General features: G+C 40.7%; 2 protein-coding genes and 1 long non-coding RNA gene across 5 annotated transcripts in view; 2 read left to right on the plus strand and 1 right to left on the minus strand.

The window, feature by feature from the left end:
* The window catches only part of b4galt2 (UDP-Gal:betaGlcNAc beta 1,4- galactosyltransferase, polypeptide 2), a 67,039-nt gene extending 55,646 nt beyond the window's left edge, over positions 1-11,393 (plus strand). For 2 of the 3 annotated variants that reach the window (XM_019883660.1, XM_019883661.1), the window contains exons 5-8: positions 3,375-3,562; positions 3,672-3,794; positions 5,768-5,872; positions 11,159-11,309. In XM_019883660.1, the coding sequence (XP_019739219.1) occupies positions 3,375-3,562; positions 3,672-3,794; positions 5,768-5,872; positions 11,159-11,309 (567 nt within the window). Of the gene's footprint in view, positions 1-3,374; positions 3,563-3,671; positions 3,795-5,767; positions 5,873-11,158 lie in introns of all 3 variants that reach the window. The other variant, XM_019883662.1, reaches the window with a different exon arrangement.
* Positions 11,394-16,345: 4,952 nt separating this feature from the next.
* Positions 16,346-20,011, minus strand: LOC109524080 (von Willebrand factor C domain-containing protein 2-like). Its single transcript, XM_019883668.1, has 3 exons — positions 19,473-20,011; positions 18,098-18,227; positions 16,346-17,902 (listed from the first exon to the last, which is right to left on the minus strand). The coding sequence occupies exons 1-3, from the start codon at positions 19,809-19,811 to the stop codon at positions 17,715-17,717; spliced, it is 657 nt and encodes a 218-aa protein (XP_019739227.1). The 5' UTR covers positions 19,812-20,011; the 3' UTR covers positions 16,346-17,714.
* A 159-nt stretch (positions 20,012-20,170) lies between these two features.
* LOC109524087 (uncharacterized) lies at positions 20,171-20,904 on the plus strand. The gene is made up of 3 exons (XR_002169899.1): positions 20,171-20,283; positions 20,699-20,769; positions 20,864-20,904. It is a non-coding gene; the product is annotated as an uncharacterized LOC109524087 (long non-coding RNA).
* The last annotated feature ends 6 nt before the right edge of the window (positions 20,905-20,910 follow it).

Consider the following 20,910-nt stretch of genomic DNA (forward strand, 5'->3'; position numbering starts at 1 on the left):
TAAGCTGTCCACTGTAGTACCAGTTTTCCCTGAAAGAGTTACATTCATTTTCAGATTAATCATTTTCTAAAATAGCTGAAATTTTCGTGTTCCTTCATCCTGCCTGTGGACTTCAGCTCGGGACTGGTTTGCCACACGGCAGGTTCGAAAGCCCGCAGCCACGGCGACCATCTGTTTTTGTCTTTTCCCTTCATGCCTCTTGACTGTCTGATGTCAGGTGGCAGCTCCCCGAGTACACAGTCTACTAGTGTACATCTTATGTTTGTCTCTTTCTGCACGAGTCGGCTATTTCGCTTTGACTGACACATGGCGCTCCCTCCCCCCAGCTTCATCCCCACCACCACAGGGCACCGCCAACCTTCCCTGTCATGTCTTTTTGCGGCAACGTTTGTCACCGCTCGTCATCTTTCCGTCCGCCCCCTTCGGTCCCTCTCGTCACTTTTGTGTTCACTCGCTTTCTGACATACTTCCTGTGTGATTTACACGCTTATTCCTGCTCGCTGGAATTATACAGCCCGGGAATAAAATGTTTATTGTTCTTATTTATTATACCTTTGGAAGTCTACACACAGTCTTGACTTGAGAGAGCTATGGTTTGGACATTTGTTAAATTAAAGCAGATTATTATGGATGTATCAACATCTGAACACTTTTATGTACAATTACTTTTCAAAGATTACAAAATGTAAAACTAGCCGGATTTTACTGTAATAAAATCCACCCAGAATGGATCTTATTGCAGCGTCTTTTATTTCCACACGACATGTCGCTCTGGAGCAAGCTTTTTTTTTTTTTTTTTTTTTTTTTTTTTGCTACAGTATCTTGGATGACTGCCGCCCTCCATCTTTATTTACTTACGACAAGCTAGGCTTTGCACAAAAGGACGGCAGGCGTCTTTATTGAATTGGCCGCCACCGGCTGCTGTCTTTTTCTCATGCGCTTTGCGATTGTGTGCCACATTCCTCCGTGCAAAACATGGCACTGTCAAAAGGGATTGAAAACTGCTAGCTTTAAATTAGTTGTGTGCGTTCGTGTGTGTGTGTGTGTGTGTGTGTGTGTGTGTGTGTGTGTGTGTGTGTGTGTGTGTGTGTGTGTGTGTGTGTGTGTGTGTGTGTGTGTGTGTGTGTGTGTAGGGAATGGGGTTGGCTACAGTATCTAATCAAGCTTTGATGAGCCTCCTGCTTCCCAAGTGATGCTGGGATGGAGGAGCTAACATGAAGACGGCATGCACCAGTGTTTTTTTTTTTTTTTTTTAAATCATGTATTATTTCAACACTCATCTATATAGAATATGCTGTGATAAAGTATGTCACATGAACAACTGTATCGTCAGTCTGTCATGCACAGATAAGTCAGTCATTCTACCAGCATTAAAGTTTTTATGTGACAGTTTGAAATGCTGGTACAGTGGTCATGTCTTGCCTGTGTTTTGTTTACGACACATTAAATCTTAAGTTGTCTTTAAGCCTGTTGTTTTCGATAAACTTTAAAGATCTAAGTCCTTAAACTGATGAAAGACTGGATACATGTAAACATTAATAAGGTGGGATCCGTAAGGGTAAAGTCGATTTAACCTTGCCTGCAAGCTGAATTCTGGCGGGATTTGAGAGTGAACAAACCCCGGAGTATCCATTTTGTCCCGAGCCCGCTAATTTGCTCTGAGCTAAACCCCAATCGCTGTGACGCAAACTTTTCTCGGTTGACAATTGGCTTTGTTCAAAAATCAACATCGCGTTATTCAAGATGTCCTTTATCCGCATTTTTACATTGCAAAAACGACAACTATCACTAAACATTAAAACATAAAGTCGTGGAATATGTGGCAATGTGGTTTGTACAAAATAGCTTTGTCGTGTGTAGCAAGTTAGTATATAACTTTGTAGCATGACGCACAGTCGCATGTAATCATATAGCACATAGCTATGTAGTGTATGGCAATATAGCATGTCGCAAAGTAGACAATAGCCATATGGCAAATAGCTGTATAGCTATGTAGGATTTAGCCATATTGCATCTAACGAACAAGCATGTAGCAAAGTAGCATATGGCTATATGGCTATGTAGCGTGTGGGTATGTGGCATATGTCCACAAAGTTTTTAGTGATGTAGCTTTGTACCATAGTTGTATGTAGTAAGGTAGCGTCACATGACTGACATATACTGCAGTACATACCACTAACTTGCTAATTAAGCTATGATAGCTGCTATTAGTCTCGGATTTTCTCTGCGATTAACGATATTGAGGATATGAGAATTAAAATGGCTCATTCTCATTGGATTAATAATAAAATTGTGTATTATGATTTAGCCTGGAGGCGTTGCATACATTGTACAGACATGAAACTGTACATGCACACACTTTCTGCTCAATGTGTAAAACATAATCAAGTGCTGCAGCTTAGCAGAGATCAATACACACATCCACTGGGTGATAATAAATACAGAGAGGCAGCGCACTATACAGGACATGGGCCTGTAGCCACGCTCAACCTGTACCATCTATCCATCCATTTTCCGATCCGCTTATCCTCACAGGGGTCGCGGAGGGTGCCGGAGCCGATCCCAGCCGTCTTCAGGCCGCAGGCGGTATACACCCTGAACCGGTTGCCAGCCATTCGCAGGGCACACACAGAGACGAACAACCATCCACGCTCACACTCACACCTAGGGACAATTTAGAGTGTTCAGTCAGCCTGCCATACATGTTTTTAGAGTGTGGGAGGAAACCGGAGTACCTGGAGAAAACCCACGCAGGCCCAGGGAGAACATGCACACTCCACACAGGGAGGCCGGAGCTAGAAATGAACCCGGTACCTCTGCACTGTGAGGTTGACGCCCTAACCACTGGACCACCGGGCCGCTCCAACCTCTACCGTTCACCATAATTGCTTGGCACAATTCGGTGACGGCACGGCATCGTAACTTTGCCACATGAAAACGGGGATCTGGTATTTACTAGACGCATAACGATATCTGGGCAGATATAGATTGATTAGGCACATCCGGGCGTCAATAACACCAGCAACACGTTAAATCGTCCATCTGTGACGATTATATCCTGATTAACCGGTTTGCTAATGAAACTGATCATACAGAGTAATCATACAGATAAATCAACATCATCCGTCTCAATAGCTGTGCGGTGGGCCGTAAAGTAGCACACAGCAATGAAATATAGTATAGCTGTGCGGTAAGTTGCTGTGTATCAATTTGCTCAGCAAGATGTGACTATTTTGACTAGATCTGCGTAGCTTTGTCAACTATAGCTTTGTAGCGTGAAGCGAAGTTAGTGACAAGTAGCATACAGTTACTAAATTAAAGGGACAAAACATTGAGTATGAGCTTTATGGTGGGCATTTCCATTCTTTTTACAGTTGGGCGAGGACACGTTCAACCGCGCCAAGCTGCTGAACGTTGGCTACGCGGAGGCGCTAAAGGACGGCGACTACAACTGCTTCATTTTCAGCGATGTGGACCTGATCCCCATGGACGACCGCAATCTGTATCACTGTTACGAGCAGCCTCGACACTTCGCCATTGCCATGGACAAGTTTGGCTTCAGGTGAAAAGCTGCTTCCTTATGACCCCGTTGTTGTGTTTGATGTAGTACTGCACTATACATATGAAGTAGGGTTGGGTTATCGCTCACGACATTGTGTGGTCTGCTCCAGGCTGCCCTATGCGGGTTACTTCGGGGGCGTGTCGGGCCTCAGTAAAAAACAGTTCTTGAAGATCAACGGCTTCCCCAACGAGTACTGGGGTTGGGGAGGAGAGGATGACGATATCTACAACAGGTGAGCTTCATTTCGCAGCAAAAAGATGCTTTGACTAGCTCTGCTATTCCAGTCTATCGTACATCGGTCCTTTATAGTACAAGTTGAATTTGTTCCGTGACCATGCGCGGAACTCAAAGCATTCATATCTCAAATCATCTTTTCCCACTGAAATGAACTGAAGTACCATTAATCCGTTCCAGCCTCCCAAAAAAAAAAAAAACAACAACAAAATATTTTATGTTTTTCATGAACAATAGCACTCTACAATATCATACTTTATAAATATGTAAAGTGGCTGACATTCACGGCAGTTCTCTTCACAACACAAATACTTACACAAAACAAGGTGTCCACCAATATTATAGGCCACTAAAGTAGCATGATAATCACAGAGATGCTATTCCAGTGACTGTAATCCATTCATATTTTTATAGTTTTTTTTCTTCCAGGGAAAGTTAATACTTTAGTTGCTATAGGAAAGCTACCCCTTGGGTCCGTTTGAAGTTGTTTGAGTGTCCGCTGGACGCAGAAAAGGCTCACTTTGTCGAATAAACTCGGCGAGACAGCACATCATCGGCGTAACTGTGCCTTCTATCGCTGTTTAACCCCCCCCTCGGCGACAAGGGGGAAAAAAAAGAACCAGGATGTTCATGTCACAATCACATCTCCTTGTTCTATTTTTCTCACCTAAGTTAAAGCTTTTAGATTCTGGCTGAGATTGCCATTTGCATTTGGAGCGACATTAAAAAGGCAATAAATCCAACTTGCTTTAAGCTGCCGTGTGTGAAGGTTATGGGTGGCCTCGCATTAAGTGCTAACAGACATATATACACACACACACACACACACACACACACACACACACACACACGCACACGCACACGCACACCCTCCCTCTCCTTGTCATGGCTGGCTGCTTTAAAAGCCTTTCGAAGAGCGCTCGTAAGGAATATGTCCTTCAACGCCCATTTTGGACAAGCTGCTGAATTCACACACTTTCAGTGTAGAATCTGGTGTGATTTTGCACACGTTGATCCAGTTCGCCCTGTTTGGTGTTGACCATGTTATCCAACATCTGCTGCATCGATTGCTTTGAAATGTCACTCATGTGGCGCACGCAAGTTTAATTTCTTTTGCTTTACCTAAAGCCTGTACAACTGAAAAAAAAATGTTGAGTAAACTACAATTCTCAAAGAAATGACCTTCCTTCTTCTGTACAGACGTACAGCAATACTAAAATTGATCTTATTGCCCGAACTATAGTTAGTCTTATGAATGTAAGATCTAGTTTCGGCTTTCATTTTTTTAAAGCATTTTTTTTTACTGTGTCCTTCATGATTTTTATTTTCAGTTTTAGTTATTTCGATAGTTTTCATGAAGTAGAATAAACTTGATGGACAGATGTGTTTACATTATATATGTACCCTAACATTATGCATGTGACGTGTTTACAGTATGTGTGTAAGAATATAAACGAATTTGTTTATTTCTTGAGAGGCTCACACGCAAACATCCAAATTGTGATTCAGAGTGAGAAGCAAAAGAAAAGAACGATTAATTCAAGAGTTTTTCAGTGTCGTTGACTGAAGTGGTTCGAAAGGTCATTTCATGCAGGTCACTCCACATTTTGGCGCAAAAAAGATTTAAAGTCAAGCTTTTCTTGCGAGGCTATTATCTTGGACAAATACAAGCAATTTGTCCATTTGATCGTCTTTTAATTGTCTGATTCAGATTGGACTGTCCAACATGTATCCGCATGCTCAAACCACTTTCCCCACTGCTCCAATAATCGCCCCAAATTCCAGTCTGCACGACAAATTTGATTGGATTCACGGGGAACTTTCCACTCTCCTCTTCTGTGCCCGACGGTGGAGTTAATTGCATGAAAGCAATAGAGTGGAGGACTGCTTGGAGAAGGCGCAGCGCAATAACTTGTGCTTCTTATTCCGTCTTATTGCCATCTCACGCTTGCTACCACGTGTGTGTTGCAGGATCACTCTGAACGGGATGAAGGTGTCCAGACCGGACGTGCGCATCGGCCGCTACCGAATGATTAAACACGAGAGAGACAAACACAACGAGCCCAACCCTCAAAGGTACCGCGTTGCCGTTCATGTTCCGCAAACTGTACCTTTTTTTGTTTTTTTTAGATAATGCATATTTGCTAAATATAGTGCTTTCATCCCGAATATTGTTTGAATTGCAAAATATATGGCCAAATTCACAAAGAATGAACTACGGCCACTGATAGCATCTTAAATTGTCTTCATGTCCTATTCACAAATTCGCTAATGACACACCAGCACAAACATGGCCACGAAGTTTGACAGCTGAGAGCAGCGTGTCCCTAATCCCCCCCCCCCCCCCCCCACACCCCCACCACCCCACACCGGAGAAACATTTTCAGAATGCAATCTTGAGGTTCTGCCTGAGGAGGTGCGTACGGGGACCGTAAGAAAACTGTTGTCAATCATCACCTAAAATTCACATACATGTGTTTTGAATTTCTAGATCTCGTTATCATGGGAAGATATGGTGATTTTTTTTTGAAGCATTGGATTGTCAGGGCAAAATATTGAGTTTTCACATCAAATTGTAATGTGTTTATTTCAGAACATTTCTTTGCTGGATACATTGTTTGTACAGTAAAATATTTGGGTTTTTTTATGGGGAAATGTAGCGTTTTCACTTTTAGAAAGGTTTGTATTCTGCTTGAATGGAGCAAAGTTACATGCGAAGACACAACTTGAGTCCAAATCCCATTTCCCCTCTCAAAGATCTTCCAAGAGCAAAATATTTATGAGCGATGTTAACAAAAAAACAAAAACAAACAAAATGAAGCTAGTTCCATCTTTAAAAAAAAAGCACTATCCTAGGCCCGCCACTACGCCATGAATAATTCATGGCTGTCCAAATAAATACAGTAGCATCCTTTGGTAGCGTTGTTTTTGTGCAGTCAGTGTGACTCACGGAGGCATAACCGGAATCGAGCGCGGAGCGCAATGACTTCGAGCCCGTCTGGTGGCTCATTTATTGATTTGGTTGAAGGCGAGCAGACGAGACGCTCCCATTTGGAGCCGTGTGGTTTTTGGCAGGCAATTACAGACACCGCACGCACTTAAAACTATGATGGATGACATGCGATACGCACCTGCCCCGCCTTAGACGTCATCTCATTCACTCCACAGATTGTTTTCAAGATGTCGCTGTCGGACGTCTGACGTCCCATTTGGCTTCATTTTTATGCACCGTGACGTGATCTCATTTATGAAGGTGGACGTTTAGCTTGTAGTAACAAATGTAAGACATCACCGATGTCGTACAATTGAAGGGCTGTGTGGAAAAATTTTCCTCGAATGGATTAATTCTAACTGTAGAAAGATGTTGATGGGTAGAAGGTTTATCACTCCAAACAATTCTGGCCATTTTTTTTTTTTTGTTTGGTTTTTTTTTTTTTTGCCTTTTACTTTTGTTTTTTGTGACACTAGTTGAAAAAGATATACCTAGTACAAGTTAAAGTGGAGTTTTTTTACGCTTCATCGTGGTTCTAAATGTCAGGAGCTTTTTAAACGTTATCCTTGAACTGTGTCATACCCATGTTTGGAGATATTAACACATACCTACTGAGTATGCATCAGGAGCAAAGATATTATCGTTTACGAAAAGTAACGAAATAACCACAAAGACATTTTTGTTTTTGAAATATAAACAAAAATGTTTTAAAAAAGAAATTGAAAGTAGATCATACGTTTATAAAATTAATTCAAAGAAACTTCAATAATGGCAAAAATATCTTTAATTTTCATCTTTGTCAATCAATATCAAACTTGAGCTTTCGGGGTTTGACTCCTGGCGAAGCTTGTCAAAATGCGTGATGCCGTCATTGGTTGAGCTTGTCATCGTACTGGGTGGGCACAGGTGTGGTGGTTTAGAATGTAGGAAGGGGGCTGTGGAGGGGGTGCTCTTTAGACAGAATAAACGGTGATAATCCCCGTTTAAACGGCTTAATGTGAAGCGCTATACTCCCTCTGATTAATGTTCCTGCGATGCCTCATCCCACCATATTGGGTCTCATTCATCACACCGGCAAATAAGTCATTTATACAAGAGGAGGTTTTATGCTTGTCTGCGAAGCACTTTAAATGGCGCTCGTCAAAATTGCAACCTCAAACTTGGCCCTTCCGAGCCCCATCACAGGAAAGCCATCTCGGTTTTGTTTTATGAAAAACCTCTCTTTCCTTGCACTCGCCTTTCCCATTTTATAATATGCCGGTAAGCATCAAAGCCGCTCTTTAAAGATGACAATTCCACCACAGCGCTGGGAACCGAAGTCCACATGACGGAAACTCCCCTGGAGAACATCATTCTGCTCAGCATGGAAACAGGAGTTCAGAACACTCACAGCACATCCTTCCATTTTCTATGGTGCTTGTGCTTTTCTGAACCTTTGGATGTTGTTTTTTTTTTGTATTGAGAATTATAGAATTCACCGTAACATACAAAAAGCCATTTATGTAGGTCTTCTTGTATACTGTTTGAAATAACTGAATTCTGAACATATAACTGGACAAATGAGTTGAACGACCTCCAGCTTTATTTATTCACTTCGTCCTGAATGCACGTCGCCATCTCGCGCATGAATCATTCAGCGTCACGACCGCCACGACTGAAACATACGCTGCCACTTATAGAAAAGAGACGCTCCCTGGTCTCTTGGCGAGAGGGTACAAAAGTACTCAAGCGTTAAGATTCAGCGCTTACCTCTGACTCCATTGCAGCCATTTTACGGCTGCAGTTGTATTTTGGGAAATTTCGGTCTTTCGAGCAAGCCGTGCGCACGCTGGGTATTATGACCTTTTGATACCATAAAGGAAAAACCTGCATGAATAATATAAAGTGGTATGGGACAAACTAAATGATGCATACCTCTATGGAGTGATGGGAGTGTGGCTCTTGATATGTGATCCTCTAAAATCCTTTTGAATATTTCTTAGCCAAACACAACAATTGTACAAACACTATGATGGGACGAATGGACTACATTCCATACAATATATATATATATATATATATATATATATATATATATATATAACACACACACTCTCACACACACACACACACTCAGTATCTATCTAGCTAGCTAGCTATTTAGCTAGCTATATAGCTAGCTAGCTAGAATTTCTCTCTCTCTCTCTCTCTCTCTCTCTCTCTCTCTCTTTTATACACACACACACACACACACACACATATACACACACGCGCGCGCTCTTATTCACTCAAACAAAAGTCCATTCGCTGAGTTCGTCGACCATGGCGAGGCATAACGATGAGATCTCGGGCCAGCACGAGCAAGAAAGGAGGCATATTCATTACCTGCGCACGCGCATACACACTCACTCACACTCTCTCTCACACATACGCACACACACACACGCACACACATGCGCACACAAGTATCCATATAAATTACTCACCCAGGCATGTTCACTATTCGATTTATATGTTCAGTCTCCTCGTGTTTGTGTATGGATTTTAAAATGTCTTGTATTTTCCCTCCGTGGACTCAATTAGGGCGATTTACTGCAGTTCCACTACGAATGAGACGATGGAGCTATTAGCTCAGTTACGGTGGATCAGGCTAATGATGTATCCATCATTAAAGTGCACTTCTAAACCAGTGCGACCGCAGTTTTCAATGTATCACTAATATGAATATATATTAGTGCTCTGACAGTGTCCGTCAAACATTCTCAATGCAGCTCTTACGGGAATCTCATGAGATGGGGCTGGACCTAATGATATGTCCAATATGGTACAACATGCACATCTCGGAAGTACATCAAATTAAAATGAACCTCTGTTGGAGTTGTTTCACGGCATGCAAATTGAGGGCATCGAATATTCTCTATATGTACCTGGGGGATTATTCCATGACTTAAATCTATCTGCTCAATGACGGATTTATCTGAAAATTTCATTATTTTTTTAATATCAGCATATCTTCCTCCATCCATCTGTCAGTTTTTTTTCCCGGTCAAATATAATTTTATCTCCGAGTTCATTCCGCCTCCATTTTTCTTTTCTGTCATGTGGGCCTCATTTGACTCAAACCAACAAAAAGCCCCGCAATGAAGTTCACTGGAATATTGATATATTGGGGCTAATCTAGTCAAGAAACACAATGATCATAAAGTTAGTGGGTTAGGGTTAGATTAAACTCAGCCTGATTTTCAGTATGTGTGTACCCCTCCAACACACAAACCAAAAATACAATCTTCAGAATCAAATTGATCGGAATAGTAATTCCTCAACAATAGCGAGAATATTTTTACCATCAATTAGTTAGATTTGTCATCACACATATCATCTCCAGAATGGAATGGATTGTCATCGGCTGACAAGAGAGAGAGAGAGAGAAAAGGGAGAGAGAGAGAAAAAGAAAACCGCATTGCAGCCTGGTTTGCGTTGGATGAGGTTGCATCAGCTGCTGCTCGGCAAGCTGATGCATTCTTCTGCTCGTTTCCCGTCTTCTCTGCTCGCCAATTTCCCACGTGAGAACGATTTGTGATGCAACGACACTCTGGCCTCACTTGACAAACTTGTGATGGATCGCGCTGTCGATCGTGTCGCAAAACAAGCCCCTTGGCGTTCTTGTTCCGATTGTTGAATGTTCTGCTTTTTAAGACCGTAAAAGCCGTTGAGGCCTCTCCCTGCTGCATTTGAGTAAATAAACCTCCAGCCCTAGCTTGTGGCAATTCAGATTCGGTTCAATACGGGTTCAGTATTTGCACCTCGCTTCTAGAGCCATTGTTACATGAGACACGTTATAGATAGATACACGTGGGGGAAAAAATGGTTGGTACCCCTCTGCCAATTCAAACCAAATCTTAAATTTCTGAATAATATGTGCAACTGTAGCTGCAGAAGCATCAAGCTACTTCGAGACGGTCTTATCACCTTTTCCTTGAACGTAATTGTCTGTAATTTTCTTTCTAATCTCCTAAGACAATTCTCTCCTTCACTTCCTCTGGTCCATGTTTAGTGTGGTAACCACCATGTCACCAAGCAGCACAGTGGCAACTCGTCACCCTTTAAATGGGCCGACTGACTGATAACAAGTTTGAAGACAACTGCGATGCTAATAAATATTTCCAATCTTTTTATAGCGGTACTATCATTTTTTTGTCCAGCCCTGTTTCAGGGCTTTTGTTTGTTTTTTTTTATTTTTTTATTCTTATTCTCTGAAGCAGTAGCTCATATTTCAAGGCACCACTGTTAAAGTAAATTGAGTTCCAGCCTCTTTGCGGAACACATTGAAGTTAGCGACGCTTTGTCCAAGAGTCTGATAATGATGATTGGACCTTCTTCTGTTTGTCCAGATTCAATAAAATCCAGAACACCAAGAACACCATGAAGAAGGACGGCATCAGCTCACTCACCTACCGAGTGGTGCAGATGAAAAGGTACCCGCTGTACACTAACGTTTCAGTCGAGATCGGCAAAGCGCCACCGCGGCCTTTCAAGGGATAGACGGAAGGTAGGTCGGGATTGGGATGGACGCACAAAGGGAAGTCACAAGCACATCAAGGCGAGGAATCTTTTTTTTTTTTTTTTTTTGAACACGTTGACTTGCACTTGTAAGCCTCTGGACAACTTTTCAATGGGGGAAAGGGGGCAAAGTTTGATGAATGGTGTCAAGCGGGAGTTTCGTGGACTGAAATGGAGGACATGGAAAAGGGCCCTCGAGGCTTAAGGTCCCAAAAAAATGGCCAAAGCCATTAAAATGAGTGATGGCAAGACCACAAAGTGGCAGTAGAAGTTTTGAAACGTCGACGGCAAAAAACGTGATGGTATCGAGATTGATGTGGACATCTGCGAGATGGGGGAGTCATTCATCAAGAAGCTCACGGGGTGCCACTTTCCACCTGTTTACGAAGAATTAGCGTACGACAGGCGTACGTAAAAAGGCCACTCTGGCTCACCTCTCTGTACATTATCTTGTGCGAGTTGAAAATATTCCAAAATCAAAGCCTTTGGCGTTATTGAATGAATGTATCGTGCCTGCATCTCCCTCATCGGGGCTATGCTGGGACATTAGTGTTTTGTTTTTTTTAACTCAAAGTTATGGGAGCAACTTCTGCGACATGAATACCGTATTTTCCACACTAAAAGGCGCACTGGAATATGAGGCGCACCTTCAATGAATGGCCTATTTTGTAATATTTTCGTACATTGAGCGCACCGCTTTATAAGACGCAATCTACAATGCATCCACTAGATGGAGCTACGCTCAAGGAAAGACCAACAGAACGATGAGATGTCAGTAAAACTTATTTAATAAAGCAGCGGCACAGTTCACGTAACCAACAGCAAATTATAACTGACTCGTTAACGTTGAACTCTCTTGCCGCTGCTCTATTTTCCGTGTTCAACTGCGTCTCCGATCGACTTAAGTTTGAACTCTGTTTTGTAAGCATGTCTCGAGCAAGGAGCCATTTTGGGGTCGACATATTACCGTAATGACCATACACAAGGCGCATCGGATTTTAAGGCGCGCTGTGAGCTTTTACAAAAATGGAAGGCTTTTAGGTGCGCCTTTTAGTGCGGAAAATACGGTATATGTTGAAGCTGAAGGGGCAAGCGTTTGAAACTGGCATCACTGAAGATTGAACCCTTTTGTTCTGATCATTCGAATAGAGAAGGCAAATGAGCTTGTTTTATTCTAATGATGATCTGATTTGACGTGACGTGAGGTCGTCATGCTTTTCCCATCTTCCTCCAAATTTTTATTTCTATGCCTGTGGGTGCACACCGAAGCGCACACGTATTCTTTTTATCTTGAATGATTTTGCTTTACTTCATTTCTCTTACCTATTGGCTACATCTAGTTACATTTATTTTTTTCAACACCTGTCCATGATTTATTGCTATTTATTGCTCAACGCTTTTTATTTGACTGTGTTTTTATTTCATATATGCGGCTGTGGACGATTATAGATATAATAATATGGCCTTTATTTTGTTACTTTATCCCCTCCCTCTGACTGACTGGCTCATGAAAAAACTCCATTTGGAGGAAGTGAACAAAGCTGGTGGAAATTTTCAATTCTCGGCGTGGGCTGGTGTAAGATTTCTTATCAGTATTTTTTTTTTAAACTACTACTGGCACATGGTGCTGCCCATCATCATTTCCCACACGAAACATATCCAAGAGTGCTTTTTATGCTTTAATCTCCTTTTTTGTTGTTGCTGTTCTGACACTGTCACCCTCTTGTCGCCTACATATATTTACAGTACATATACTGTATACACCGAGCCGATGCCTTCAGGATTTATTTTCTATGAATTGAAAGACATGTTTTTAAATAATGAACCGTAAAAAAAACATGTTTTTTTTCTTTTTTGTAAGCTTCCACTTTGGTGGTCTTGAGAGGGGAGAAAAAGAAAACCCTCATGTGTTGGATAGACTTATTTTCGCCTCAAGGTTGTGTTGTTGTTTTTTTTTCTCTCCTCAAGGTGAAAGGAGTCCTCTCTGGAGCGCACGCACGCATTCGCTCATTCACGCTGTCTTCCCTTCTTTTTACAGAATGTTTTGTTTTTGCATGTTATCACCTTTGATTGCCTTTGCACAGTCTCGTTGACCTTTTCTGCTCTCCTTCTTGCAAATCTCACTGCAGGCTTTAGTGCCACCAAGAGCAACCAAATGCAACCCCCCCCAGACACCCCACCCACCCCTGGACAATATTCTCGATTGGGTAATGAGGCAATATAAAATGTTATAAAGTCATTAAGTGGTTCGGTTTATTGAGGCGACAAAAGCTTGTGTGCGGTTACAGCTGCCATATGTTAGCTTGGGACGACTGGCTTGATTGAACTGGATCATTTGTAATGTTTACAGAAAAATTACAAATACAAAAAAAAAAAAAAGTCACCTATCTATGCCGATGACACCAAAAGCTTTCATTAACCTTAATCCTAAAATCCCAGTTCAGTTCATAGTAGAGGGGGACCCCCACAATTTGCAGGGGCCAGTCTGCGTGTAACTGACGGCAATTATAAATTCACAATTTTTATTATTTGTTTTTTTTCTGAATGACACTTGTCGGCTTTGGCATTTAAACTCGTCAGTTTGTCTTGTTTCTTATAAAGGTGGCAATGAAGTGCAGTAATAGTAGCCGTTGGAACAGAGTACATTCTGCTCTGAAATAATAATATAATTAAGTAATTAATGAAGCGCAAGTTTATTCAAGTATTCACTTTTTTGTTTTTTTACATTTAGACAAACAAGCATTCACACCGTGCTACCAAGCCCGTTTCCCCTGATGAGGAAATGTCAGTTCTGCTTGATGTTAAGTCCATTTTATTTTGCCTTTTTAGTCTCTCAATGAGTAATAAATCCATCAAATGAATTTTTCGCATGAGAATTTAGTGGGAATTAGTCAACCCCAAAAAAAAATAAATCGATAAATAAATCGCTAGATTTCATTTAGTACTCTCACTGTACTTACCTGTCTAAATGCAGAAGTACTGTTTCGACTCGAGTACAGACTTCGACTCAGATGTTTTCACGTGTAAGGAATTAAAAAAAAAAAAGGAAGTCAAAAAATTGCCAGAAAAACAAATGCTGAGGTAAAGAACAGGTACCTAAACAAATATATACTAGAAATTTGGAGATATCTTTTTCCATATCCATGCCAAAAAGAATCCAGTGTTTACGAATTGCTGCATTTTGTGGGTGGGGGGTGGGGGGGTGAAATCTTCCAAAATCGTTACTAGAAGAGTAGAAGACACTCAGCAGGCAGGCTTACTGCATCACATCAGTCAGACCTAATTGGATTTGATGCGAGTGAAGGGCAAACGCGAGCGGCCCCCAGTGTACATTTACACCGAGTTGGGTTTTCGCATTTCTATTCATTTCCTTTCCTTTCAGCGGCGCACCGCGAAGTGCTCCGTGTTTGCTAATGGACTCGGAGTGCTGTGATGTTTGAAGTGAAGCCGTACTTGCGGGTTTTTGTTCCTTACAACAGGGCGGGCTTCCTGTGTCGGGACGTTTGGGCCCGAAGGCGTTTTTAAATTTGAAAAAATATATCTTCTGTAAATTCAAACAATGGTTTTTTTTTTTTTTTTTTTTTTTGTACATTGAATGTTAAAAATGTTATCTTATATAGTATGCATTATGTCATATCAAAACTAATTTTTCTATACAATGAATAAAACTTCTGGTTCAAAATGAATGATGATTCTCTCATTTGTTGATTTTATTTCTGCCTGAGGCAAAGTCATACAGCTGGTAAAGTTTGATTTTTTTTTTTTTTTTTTAAACGTACTGATTTTTTTTTTTTTAATTCATGCACTTCCAGACCAGGTTAATTTGCACAGATAAGATTGTTTTTCAATACGCTTATATAGGATCTGTCATCATAAAAATAAGCGATATATTGTCTGTACCTGTATTGTTATTATTAGTTTTGTTTTTTACAATTATTTTACTCTTGACATTTTCTTATTTTGGGGAATTAACTGCCTTTTACACATTGATCAACTTTTTAAAAATAATTATATACCGTTGACATTTATTTTGATTGATATTACATATTTGTCTTTTTTTAATATATTTTATGATGTGGATTATTTGTAATTGCTAACTTTAAAAAAATAATTCACCAGTGAAAGGAATTCATAATTTACTTTACATGTCCTTTTAAAAATGTTCCTGTGATGGTCATGGGAATTTTGCTTCTCCCACTTTTGTTACTATTTTTTATGACTGTTTTACTGTGAGCTTTTTTGGTCAGTTTTATTTATACTGTTATCATTTTGCTGTTAATATTTTTGATTTGAAGTTATTCCTAATTTTTCATTTAAAATTTGAGATTTTTTTGCACCTTTTGTTTTGTAAAGATGCTTGACCATTGTGGGGGGGGGTTACATACAGTACATAGACTGTCAATGTATATTTTTAATTTTTGAGTTTTTTTGATATTGATTTATATTTAACTGGAACTGGAATTATCTGTGCATTTTGTGTGTTGTTTCTTTTTTGAATATTTTACAAGTTTTCCTTTCACTTTTGCAACTTATTTTTGAGAATGTTTTACTCTACATTTTTTGTATTTGGAGTCGTTAAGTGACTGTCGAGGAGTTTAAAACATTTTTTTCAAATCACTCTTCACATTTTGTCATTTTTCTTAAAACTATCAAAATAAACCTGAAAATCACTGGATTAGTAAATTGATCTCATGCGGCAGGGTTTTGCGCTTGCCCAGAGTTGTGTAATGGAAAAACGCGACTTCAATTGAGAATATTTTAACGCACCCTCAATCCAGTATCACATTGCACCCGCCTCTCTGTCACTCCAATCAATGAAGCTTTGTGTCGAAGCTTGATAGCATAGGAACTCAGTAAGTCCATATTCTTTCTTGCTACAGCATTATTGATTTGAGGAAAAGTCTATTTCTTCATTTCCATATGGAGCCATTACAAAGGCAGTCAATTCCTCAACGTTGCATTCAATGAAGCCACTTGACGTTCATGCCACTGACATTAGAGAAGCTCAACGCGGTCAGGACGGCTTTAAAAACTGGATTTATTGCTTTGCTAAAAAAATTTACGTGACCTTACCGGTGTACCATGGCTTTACTATGCTAAGCCGTTAACGCACATCTCGTATAAACTGAATTTATCTCGTTCACAGATTGTTGGACATTACAGATTTGGTGTGAATGACACAGTTCACCTGGTTCACACAGCAGGAAAATATCCTGTCAACTAATAAATAATAAATAGGGATGCATGTAACAATTTTAGTCTGGTTCTCAAAGGACAACCAGAGGTTGTTGCTTGCTGCTTTTTTTCCCCTTAACTCACTGGATGAACTTTAAAAACTTGGCTTTTCTTCGCATGTTTGATGTGTATGTGGCAACAGGTTGGCAACACCCCAAAAAAATTGCCCTGTGATATGGCATTCTGCAATATTACATCTGTAAAAAAACACAGATTTGTAAATGCACAAAGCCACAATGTAGCTTTTATTAAATCATCCCAACTGCTCAGCGAAGTAAGTAAGGATGGCCACTCTTGGAAACGGAAACAAACGGCCAATTCCCCAAAAAGTTACAATGTCATTGCAGTTTGGACAGGGAATTTGCGCCCCCTGGTGGACGATTCCCCCTTTGAACAGGTCTTAAAATTGATCTCATTTTTCCCGTTAATCCGGATCAATATATATTTTTGAGTTTTACGTCTCATTGTACTGCAATTTCCAGGCTACGTTCGCTAACATTAGCTATTTAAGCTAGCGCCGACAGTTTTGTTTTACTTTGTCATTTTTGCAGTCAATTTTACTAGTGTATCCTTATTTATAGCTGCTCGGTTGTTAGCTTACTTTGAACACTGGGAGAGCTGTGGAAAGGTGTTGGCAAGTATACATGAAAATGTTAAAATAGGGAATGCGTTCATAATGTGAATGTCTTGAATAATTTTCTTCAAAAGATAACTGAGTCATGTTGTTAATTAATTGAACAATGTGTATATGTTCCAATTCTTGTCAATGTTTAACTGACATCTAAAATATTATATGAGGAGCTCAGGGCGCAATCATGCTAGCACCGGCACTGCGTACAGCAAGGATAGGCAACTTTTTTTTTTTTTTTTAAACCAATTAATTCTTCACAAAATGCTGAAAAACATTCACTATATTTTCCCCACAAGAAACGATGCAAAGTGGGGTGGGAAAAAAATCCCGGAAAAAACAGGAGAATACAAAATGTGAAAAAAAAATATTGGGACAAAAATGAATCTGCAAATACGAGAACTGCGAATTTTCAGGGGTTGACTGTGGTTCTCAGTTGTAATTTCAACAGTCACTACTATATGGCGGAAGTCTTTTTTGCCCCACAAACCTTTTTACTTAAAGACATATTTTGAGTGAGCGTGTCAGTTTTGTGTCTTGGACTGCTCGGGCGTGCAATTTTTGAGGCGGGAGCAGGTGGCCAGCCGGTTGCCCTCCCAGTAGCCGGCATCCTGGCCGTCATGGCAACGACACTTGGTGCACGAGTCCACCCAGACTGGCTCGCCGGCGGCAATCACCCGACTGCGGGATGAGTCCGTGTAGCAGTTTGGACCTGAAGGGAGTCAAACAGGCACTTTATTTTCTATTGTAAGCACAAGTGAAACATGGAAAATGGATTACGTGAAATCGGGACTTTTAATTGTGAACGTTAAATGGGTGAAAACATGAACGGGGTACATTGTAACGAGGTTGGCCCGTACCCAGCTTGAATGTGACTGTATTATTTAAAACTGGCGTGGATTCTCACCCTCCTTGCACTCAGGGCAGCACTTGCCGGGCTGGTACACAGGGTTGACGCACGGTGGGGGCGCGCAGTCGGCCACCAAACAGCGGGCGATGCCAGAGATGTCGCACGTACATTGCTCGCATTCGCTTGGCTTGGAAACACACAAGTCAATATGCTTTACATACCTGCAGCTGATCAATTTTTCAATGTTGCTTCTGGTTCTAGTGGCAGTTGGTAGCATTTTGAGTCTTACGCAGCCAAAATATGGAAAACCATACGTTTCAATTAATACCTGAGGTTATATTTTTCATTTAACTTCATATTAATTGTATTAAGTAGACGTTCTGCTTTTAAAAATACATAGTGGGCAAGCTGTCACCCTTCGAATCACTAGACAGTCCGTCCTGTAGAATGTAAGTGTCCCTATTGAAGTGTCCAGTAACTCCCACTTTCAATAGGGGGCGACATTTGCTGGTAAGTGCCGAAGACGTGCAGTGTGCATGAAACATGATCACATATTTCATTCTCACTTTTTTTTTCACAATGTGACATGAACATGCGTCTAAATATCTCTTTCAAGTAAAAAGTGAAAAAAAACGTGTTCGGTGGGTTGTAGTTGAATGTGTAATACACTAACTTGCCACTAGGTTCCTACAACTACACTTGTGAGTAATTCACAGCGATGTTCTGTTCCTTCGATACCATCAATGTGTAGATAATAAATTTTTAAAAGATATTTTCTAAAAATGTATTAATTTGAATGAATTTAATATTTTTCTTCCACTTTTATTGGGGAAATCATTTTAAAAAAATTGCATTAAAGACTGTTTTATTTCGGGAGGCATTTTAAAATTTTGTATTACAGTAAAGTGATTATGTAGTTATTTACACCTAAATGTTTTTAAATATATTTTTAATTTTGTACTTTTTAATGCCATTGTATTCATTTACAGTCATTGAATGAATTGTTTTCACTTTTTTTCCAACTACATCTTGAGACTATACAGTCAACATTTTAAATGTTTTTCCTGTATTTGTCATTTTAAAAAGGGTATTAACTGCTAGCTATTAAGGGATTTTTTTTCACTTTTATGACCTCTTTCAAAACAATTATGACTTTTTACATTTATTTTATGGGGGTCGTTTTTAATATTGTATTAATTTGAACTATTTAGGTGAGTTTGTTTTGGATTGCTGTACTCCTGGTATTTATTTTTAATATATATTTTAAAATGTACTTTTGAATATTGTTGTATTATTTTCTCATTATTCATTTTCACTTTTTTTAAATTAATATTTAAAACAAATATTATTCAATCGATAGTTGTTACTCTTCTTACTTTTTATTTATGACCATCACGGTGGAGGAGTCGCGGAGGCTCCACCAGGGTCTTACCTGGAAGTTCTGCCCAAGGTCGTAGACCACCCCCCGGTACTCGCAGCCGATCCTCTCGCAGCGGGGGCAGCAGTCGCTGGGGTAATGGCTCACATGGATGCACGCCGCCGGCAGGCTGGTGCACTCGGTGCGGGCACACTCCGGGCCCTCGGCGGTGCACTCGCACTGGGTGCACTGGTCCGAGTCCAGGAAGTACCACTCCCCCACGTAGTAGACGCTACCGTTGGCCTCGCAGGTGCTCACCAGCGGCGGTTGCTGCTGCTGATGGCCGGCCACCGAGAAGCCGAGGACCGCCTGAGCGCACAAGAGCACCGCCAAGATGCATTGACTCGACAACATGGTTTTCAGTTACAACTCAGTGTGGTGAAAATAGTCCAGGAAGGTTGGGTTGGTGGATTTTTTTTTTCTGCATGGAAAATGTGTCACATTGTTGTTAAAACTTGTTGACTTTGTTCCAAGTCTTTGCTCCACCAAAGTCCGTCTGGAGTCTGGAGTTTAGGTGGAAAAGTGGGTGGAGGGATTGGGGGGAGTAATACGGTGTCCTCCCCCAAGCGCCCCATTAGTGAGCTTTTAGAAGTGACTTTAAGCACGTTTTTACACACTCGTCTGTCACAGTATTCCCTTATAGTGACATAATTAAAGTGACGGCAGCGTCTGACGCGAAATGAAAGTATTACAAGTCCAAATATGTGCGCCATGAAATCAGCTGAGGTGGAGGAGGCGAGCGCGAGATCTCGCGATACTTCCATCCCATAGCAACTGACATGTTAGCCTTGGATACCACCGGAGTCGTACTCAGGGCAGATAGACGGTGAGTATCTTTTACCACTTCTTCATACTCTACGGAAATTAAACACACTGTGAGCTTTCCGGTGCGTTTAAGTAGTTTTATTTTAGTTGTGTTGAATTACGTACTGTACTCGTAGACTGGTCTCTTACCTCAAGTTTGTCGTGAGCATTGGCGAGCTACCCTGAATGTGATCTGTCAATCAACTACAGCATTAGACAATGCAGTGTACTGAATACTGAAATAGTAATTCGAAAAAAAGGTATTATTTTGCCCACATTAACATGCAACCTGTCAGTCAACTACAGTATTACGCTCATACAACTCTAATTATATTTTTATAAATTGTGTTAAATAATGCATAAGATATTGCTACTAACTAATTCATTGAACTTTAAATGGCAGAAATGGAATAGCGTTTAATGTAGCTGCCTCACAGGTCCCAGGCTCTGGGTTCGAATCGAGGCTTCTTCTTTCCTGTGTGGAGTTTGCGGGCTCTCTTGTGCTTGCGTAGGTTTCCTTCCACATTCCAAAACATGCATGTTAATTTCGTTGGAAACTCTAAAAAGTGTGACTATGAGTGTAAATGGTTCTTTGTCTACAGGTGCCCTGTAACTGATCAGTCCAGGGTGTACTTTGGGATAGGCTCCA

This window comes from Hippocampus comes, unplaced genomic scaffold (genome assembly GCF_001891065.2).
Source record: "Hippocampus comes isolate QL1 unplaced genomic scaffold, H_comes_QL1_v1.1 scaffold159, whole genome shotgun sequence".
NCBI classification, from domain to species: domain Eukaryota; kingdom Metazoa; phylum Chordata; class Actinopteri; order Syngnathiformes; family Syngnathidae; genus Hippocampus; species Hippocampus comes.

What these genes read in the sequence shown, in the direction of transcription:
- LOC109524080 (XM_019883668.1), bottom strand. Translation starts at nt 19,811, where the DNA reads ATGTTGTCGAGTCAATGCATCTTGGCGGTGCTCTTGTGCGCTCAGGCG. An exon ending in ACCTTGGGCAGAACTTCCAG is followed by an intron (nt 18,228 to 19,472) that starts GTAAGACCCTGG and finishes TGTGTTTCCAAG; the next exon opens with CCAAGCGAATGCGAGCAATG. An exon ending in CTGCCCTGAGTGCAAGGAGG is followed by an intron (nt 17,903 to 18,097) that starts GTGAGAATCCAC and finishes GACTCCCTTCAG; the next exon opens with GTCCAAACTGCTACACGGAC.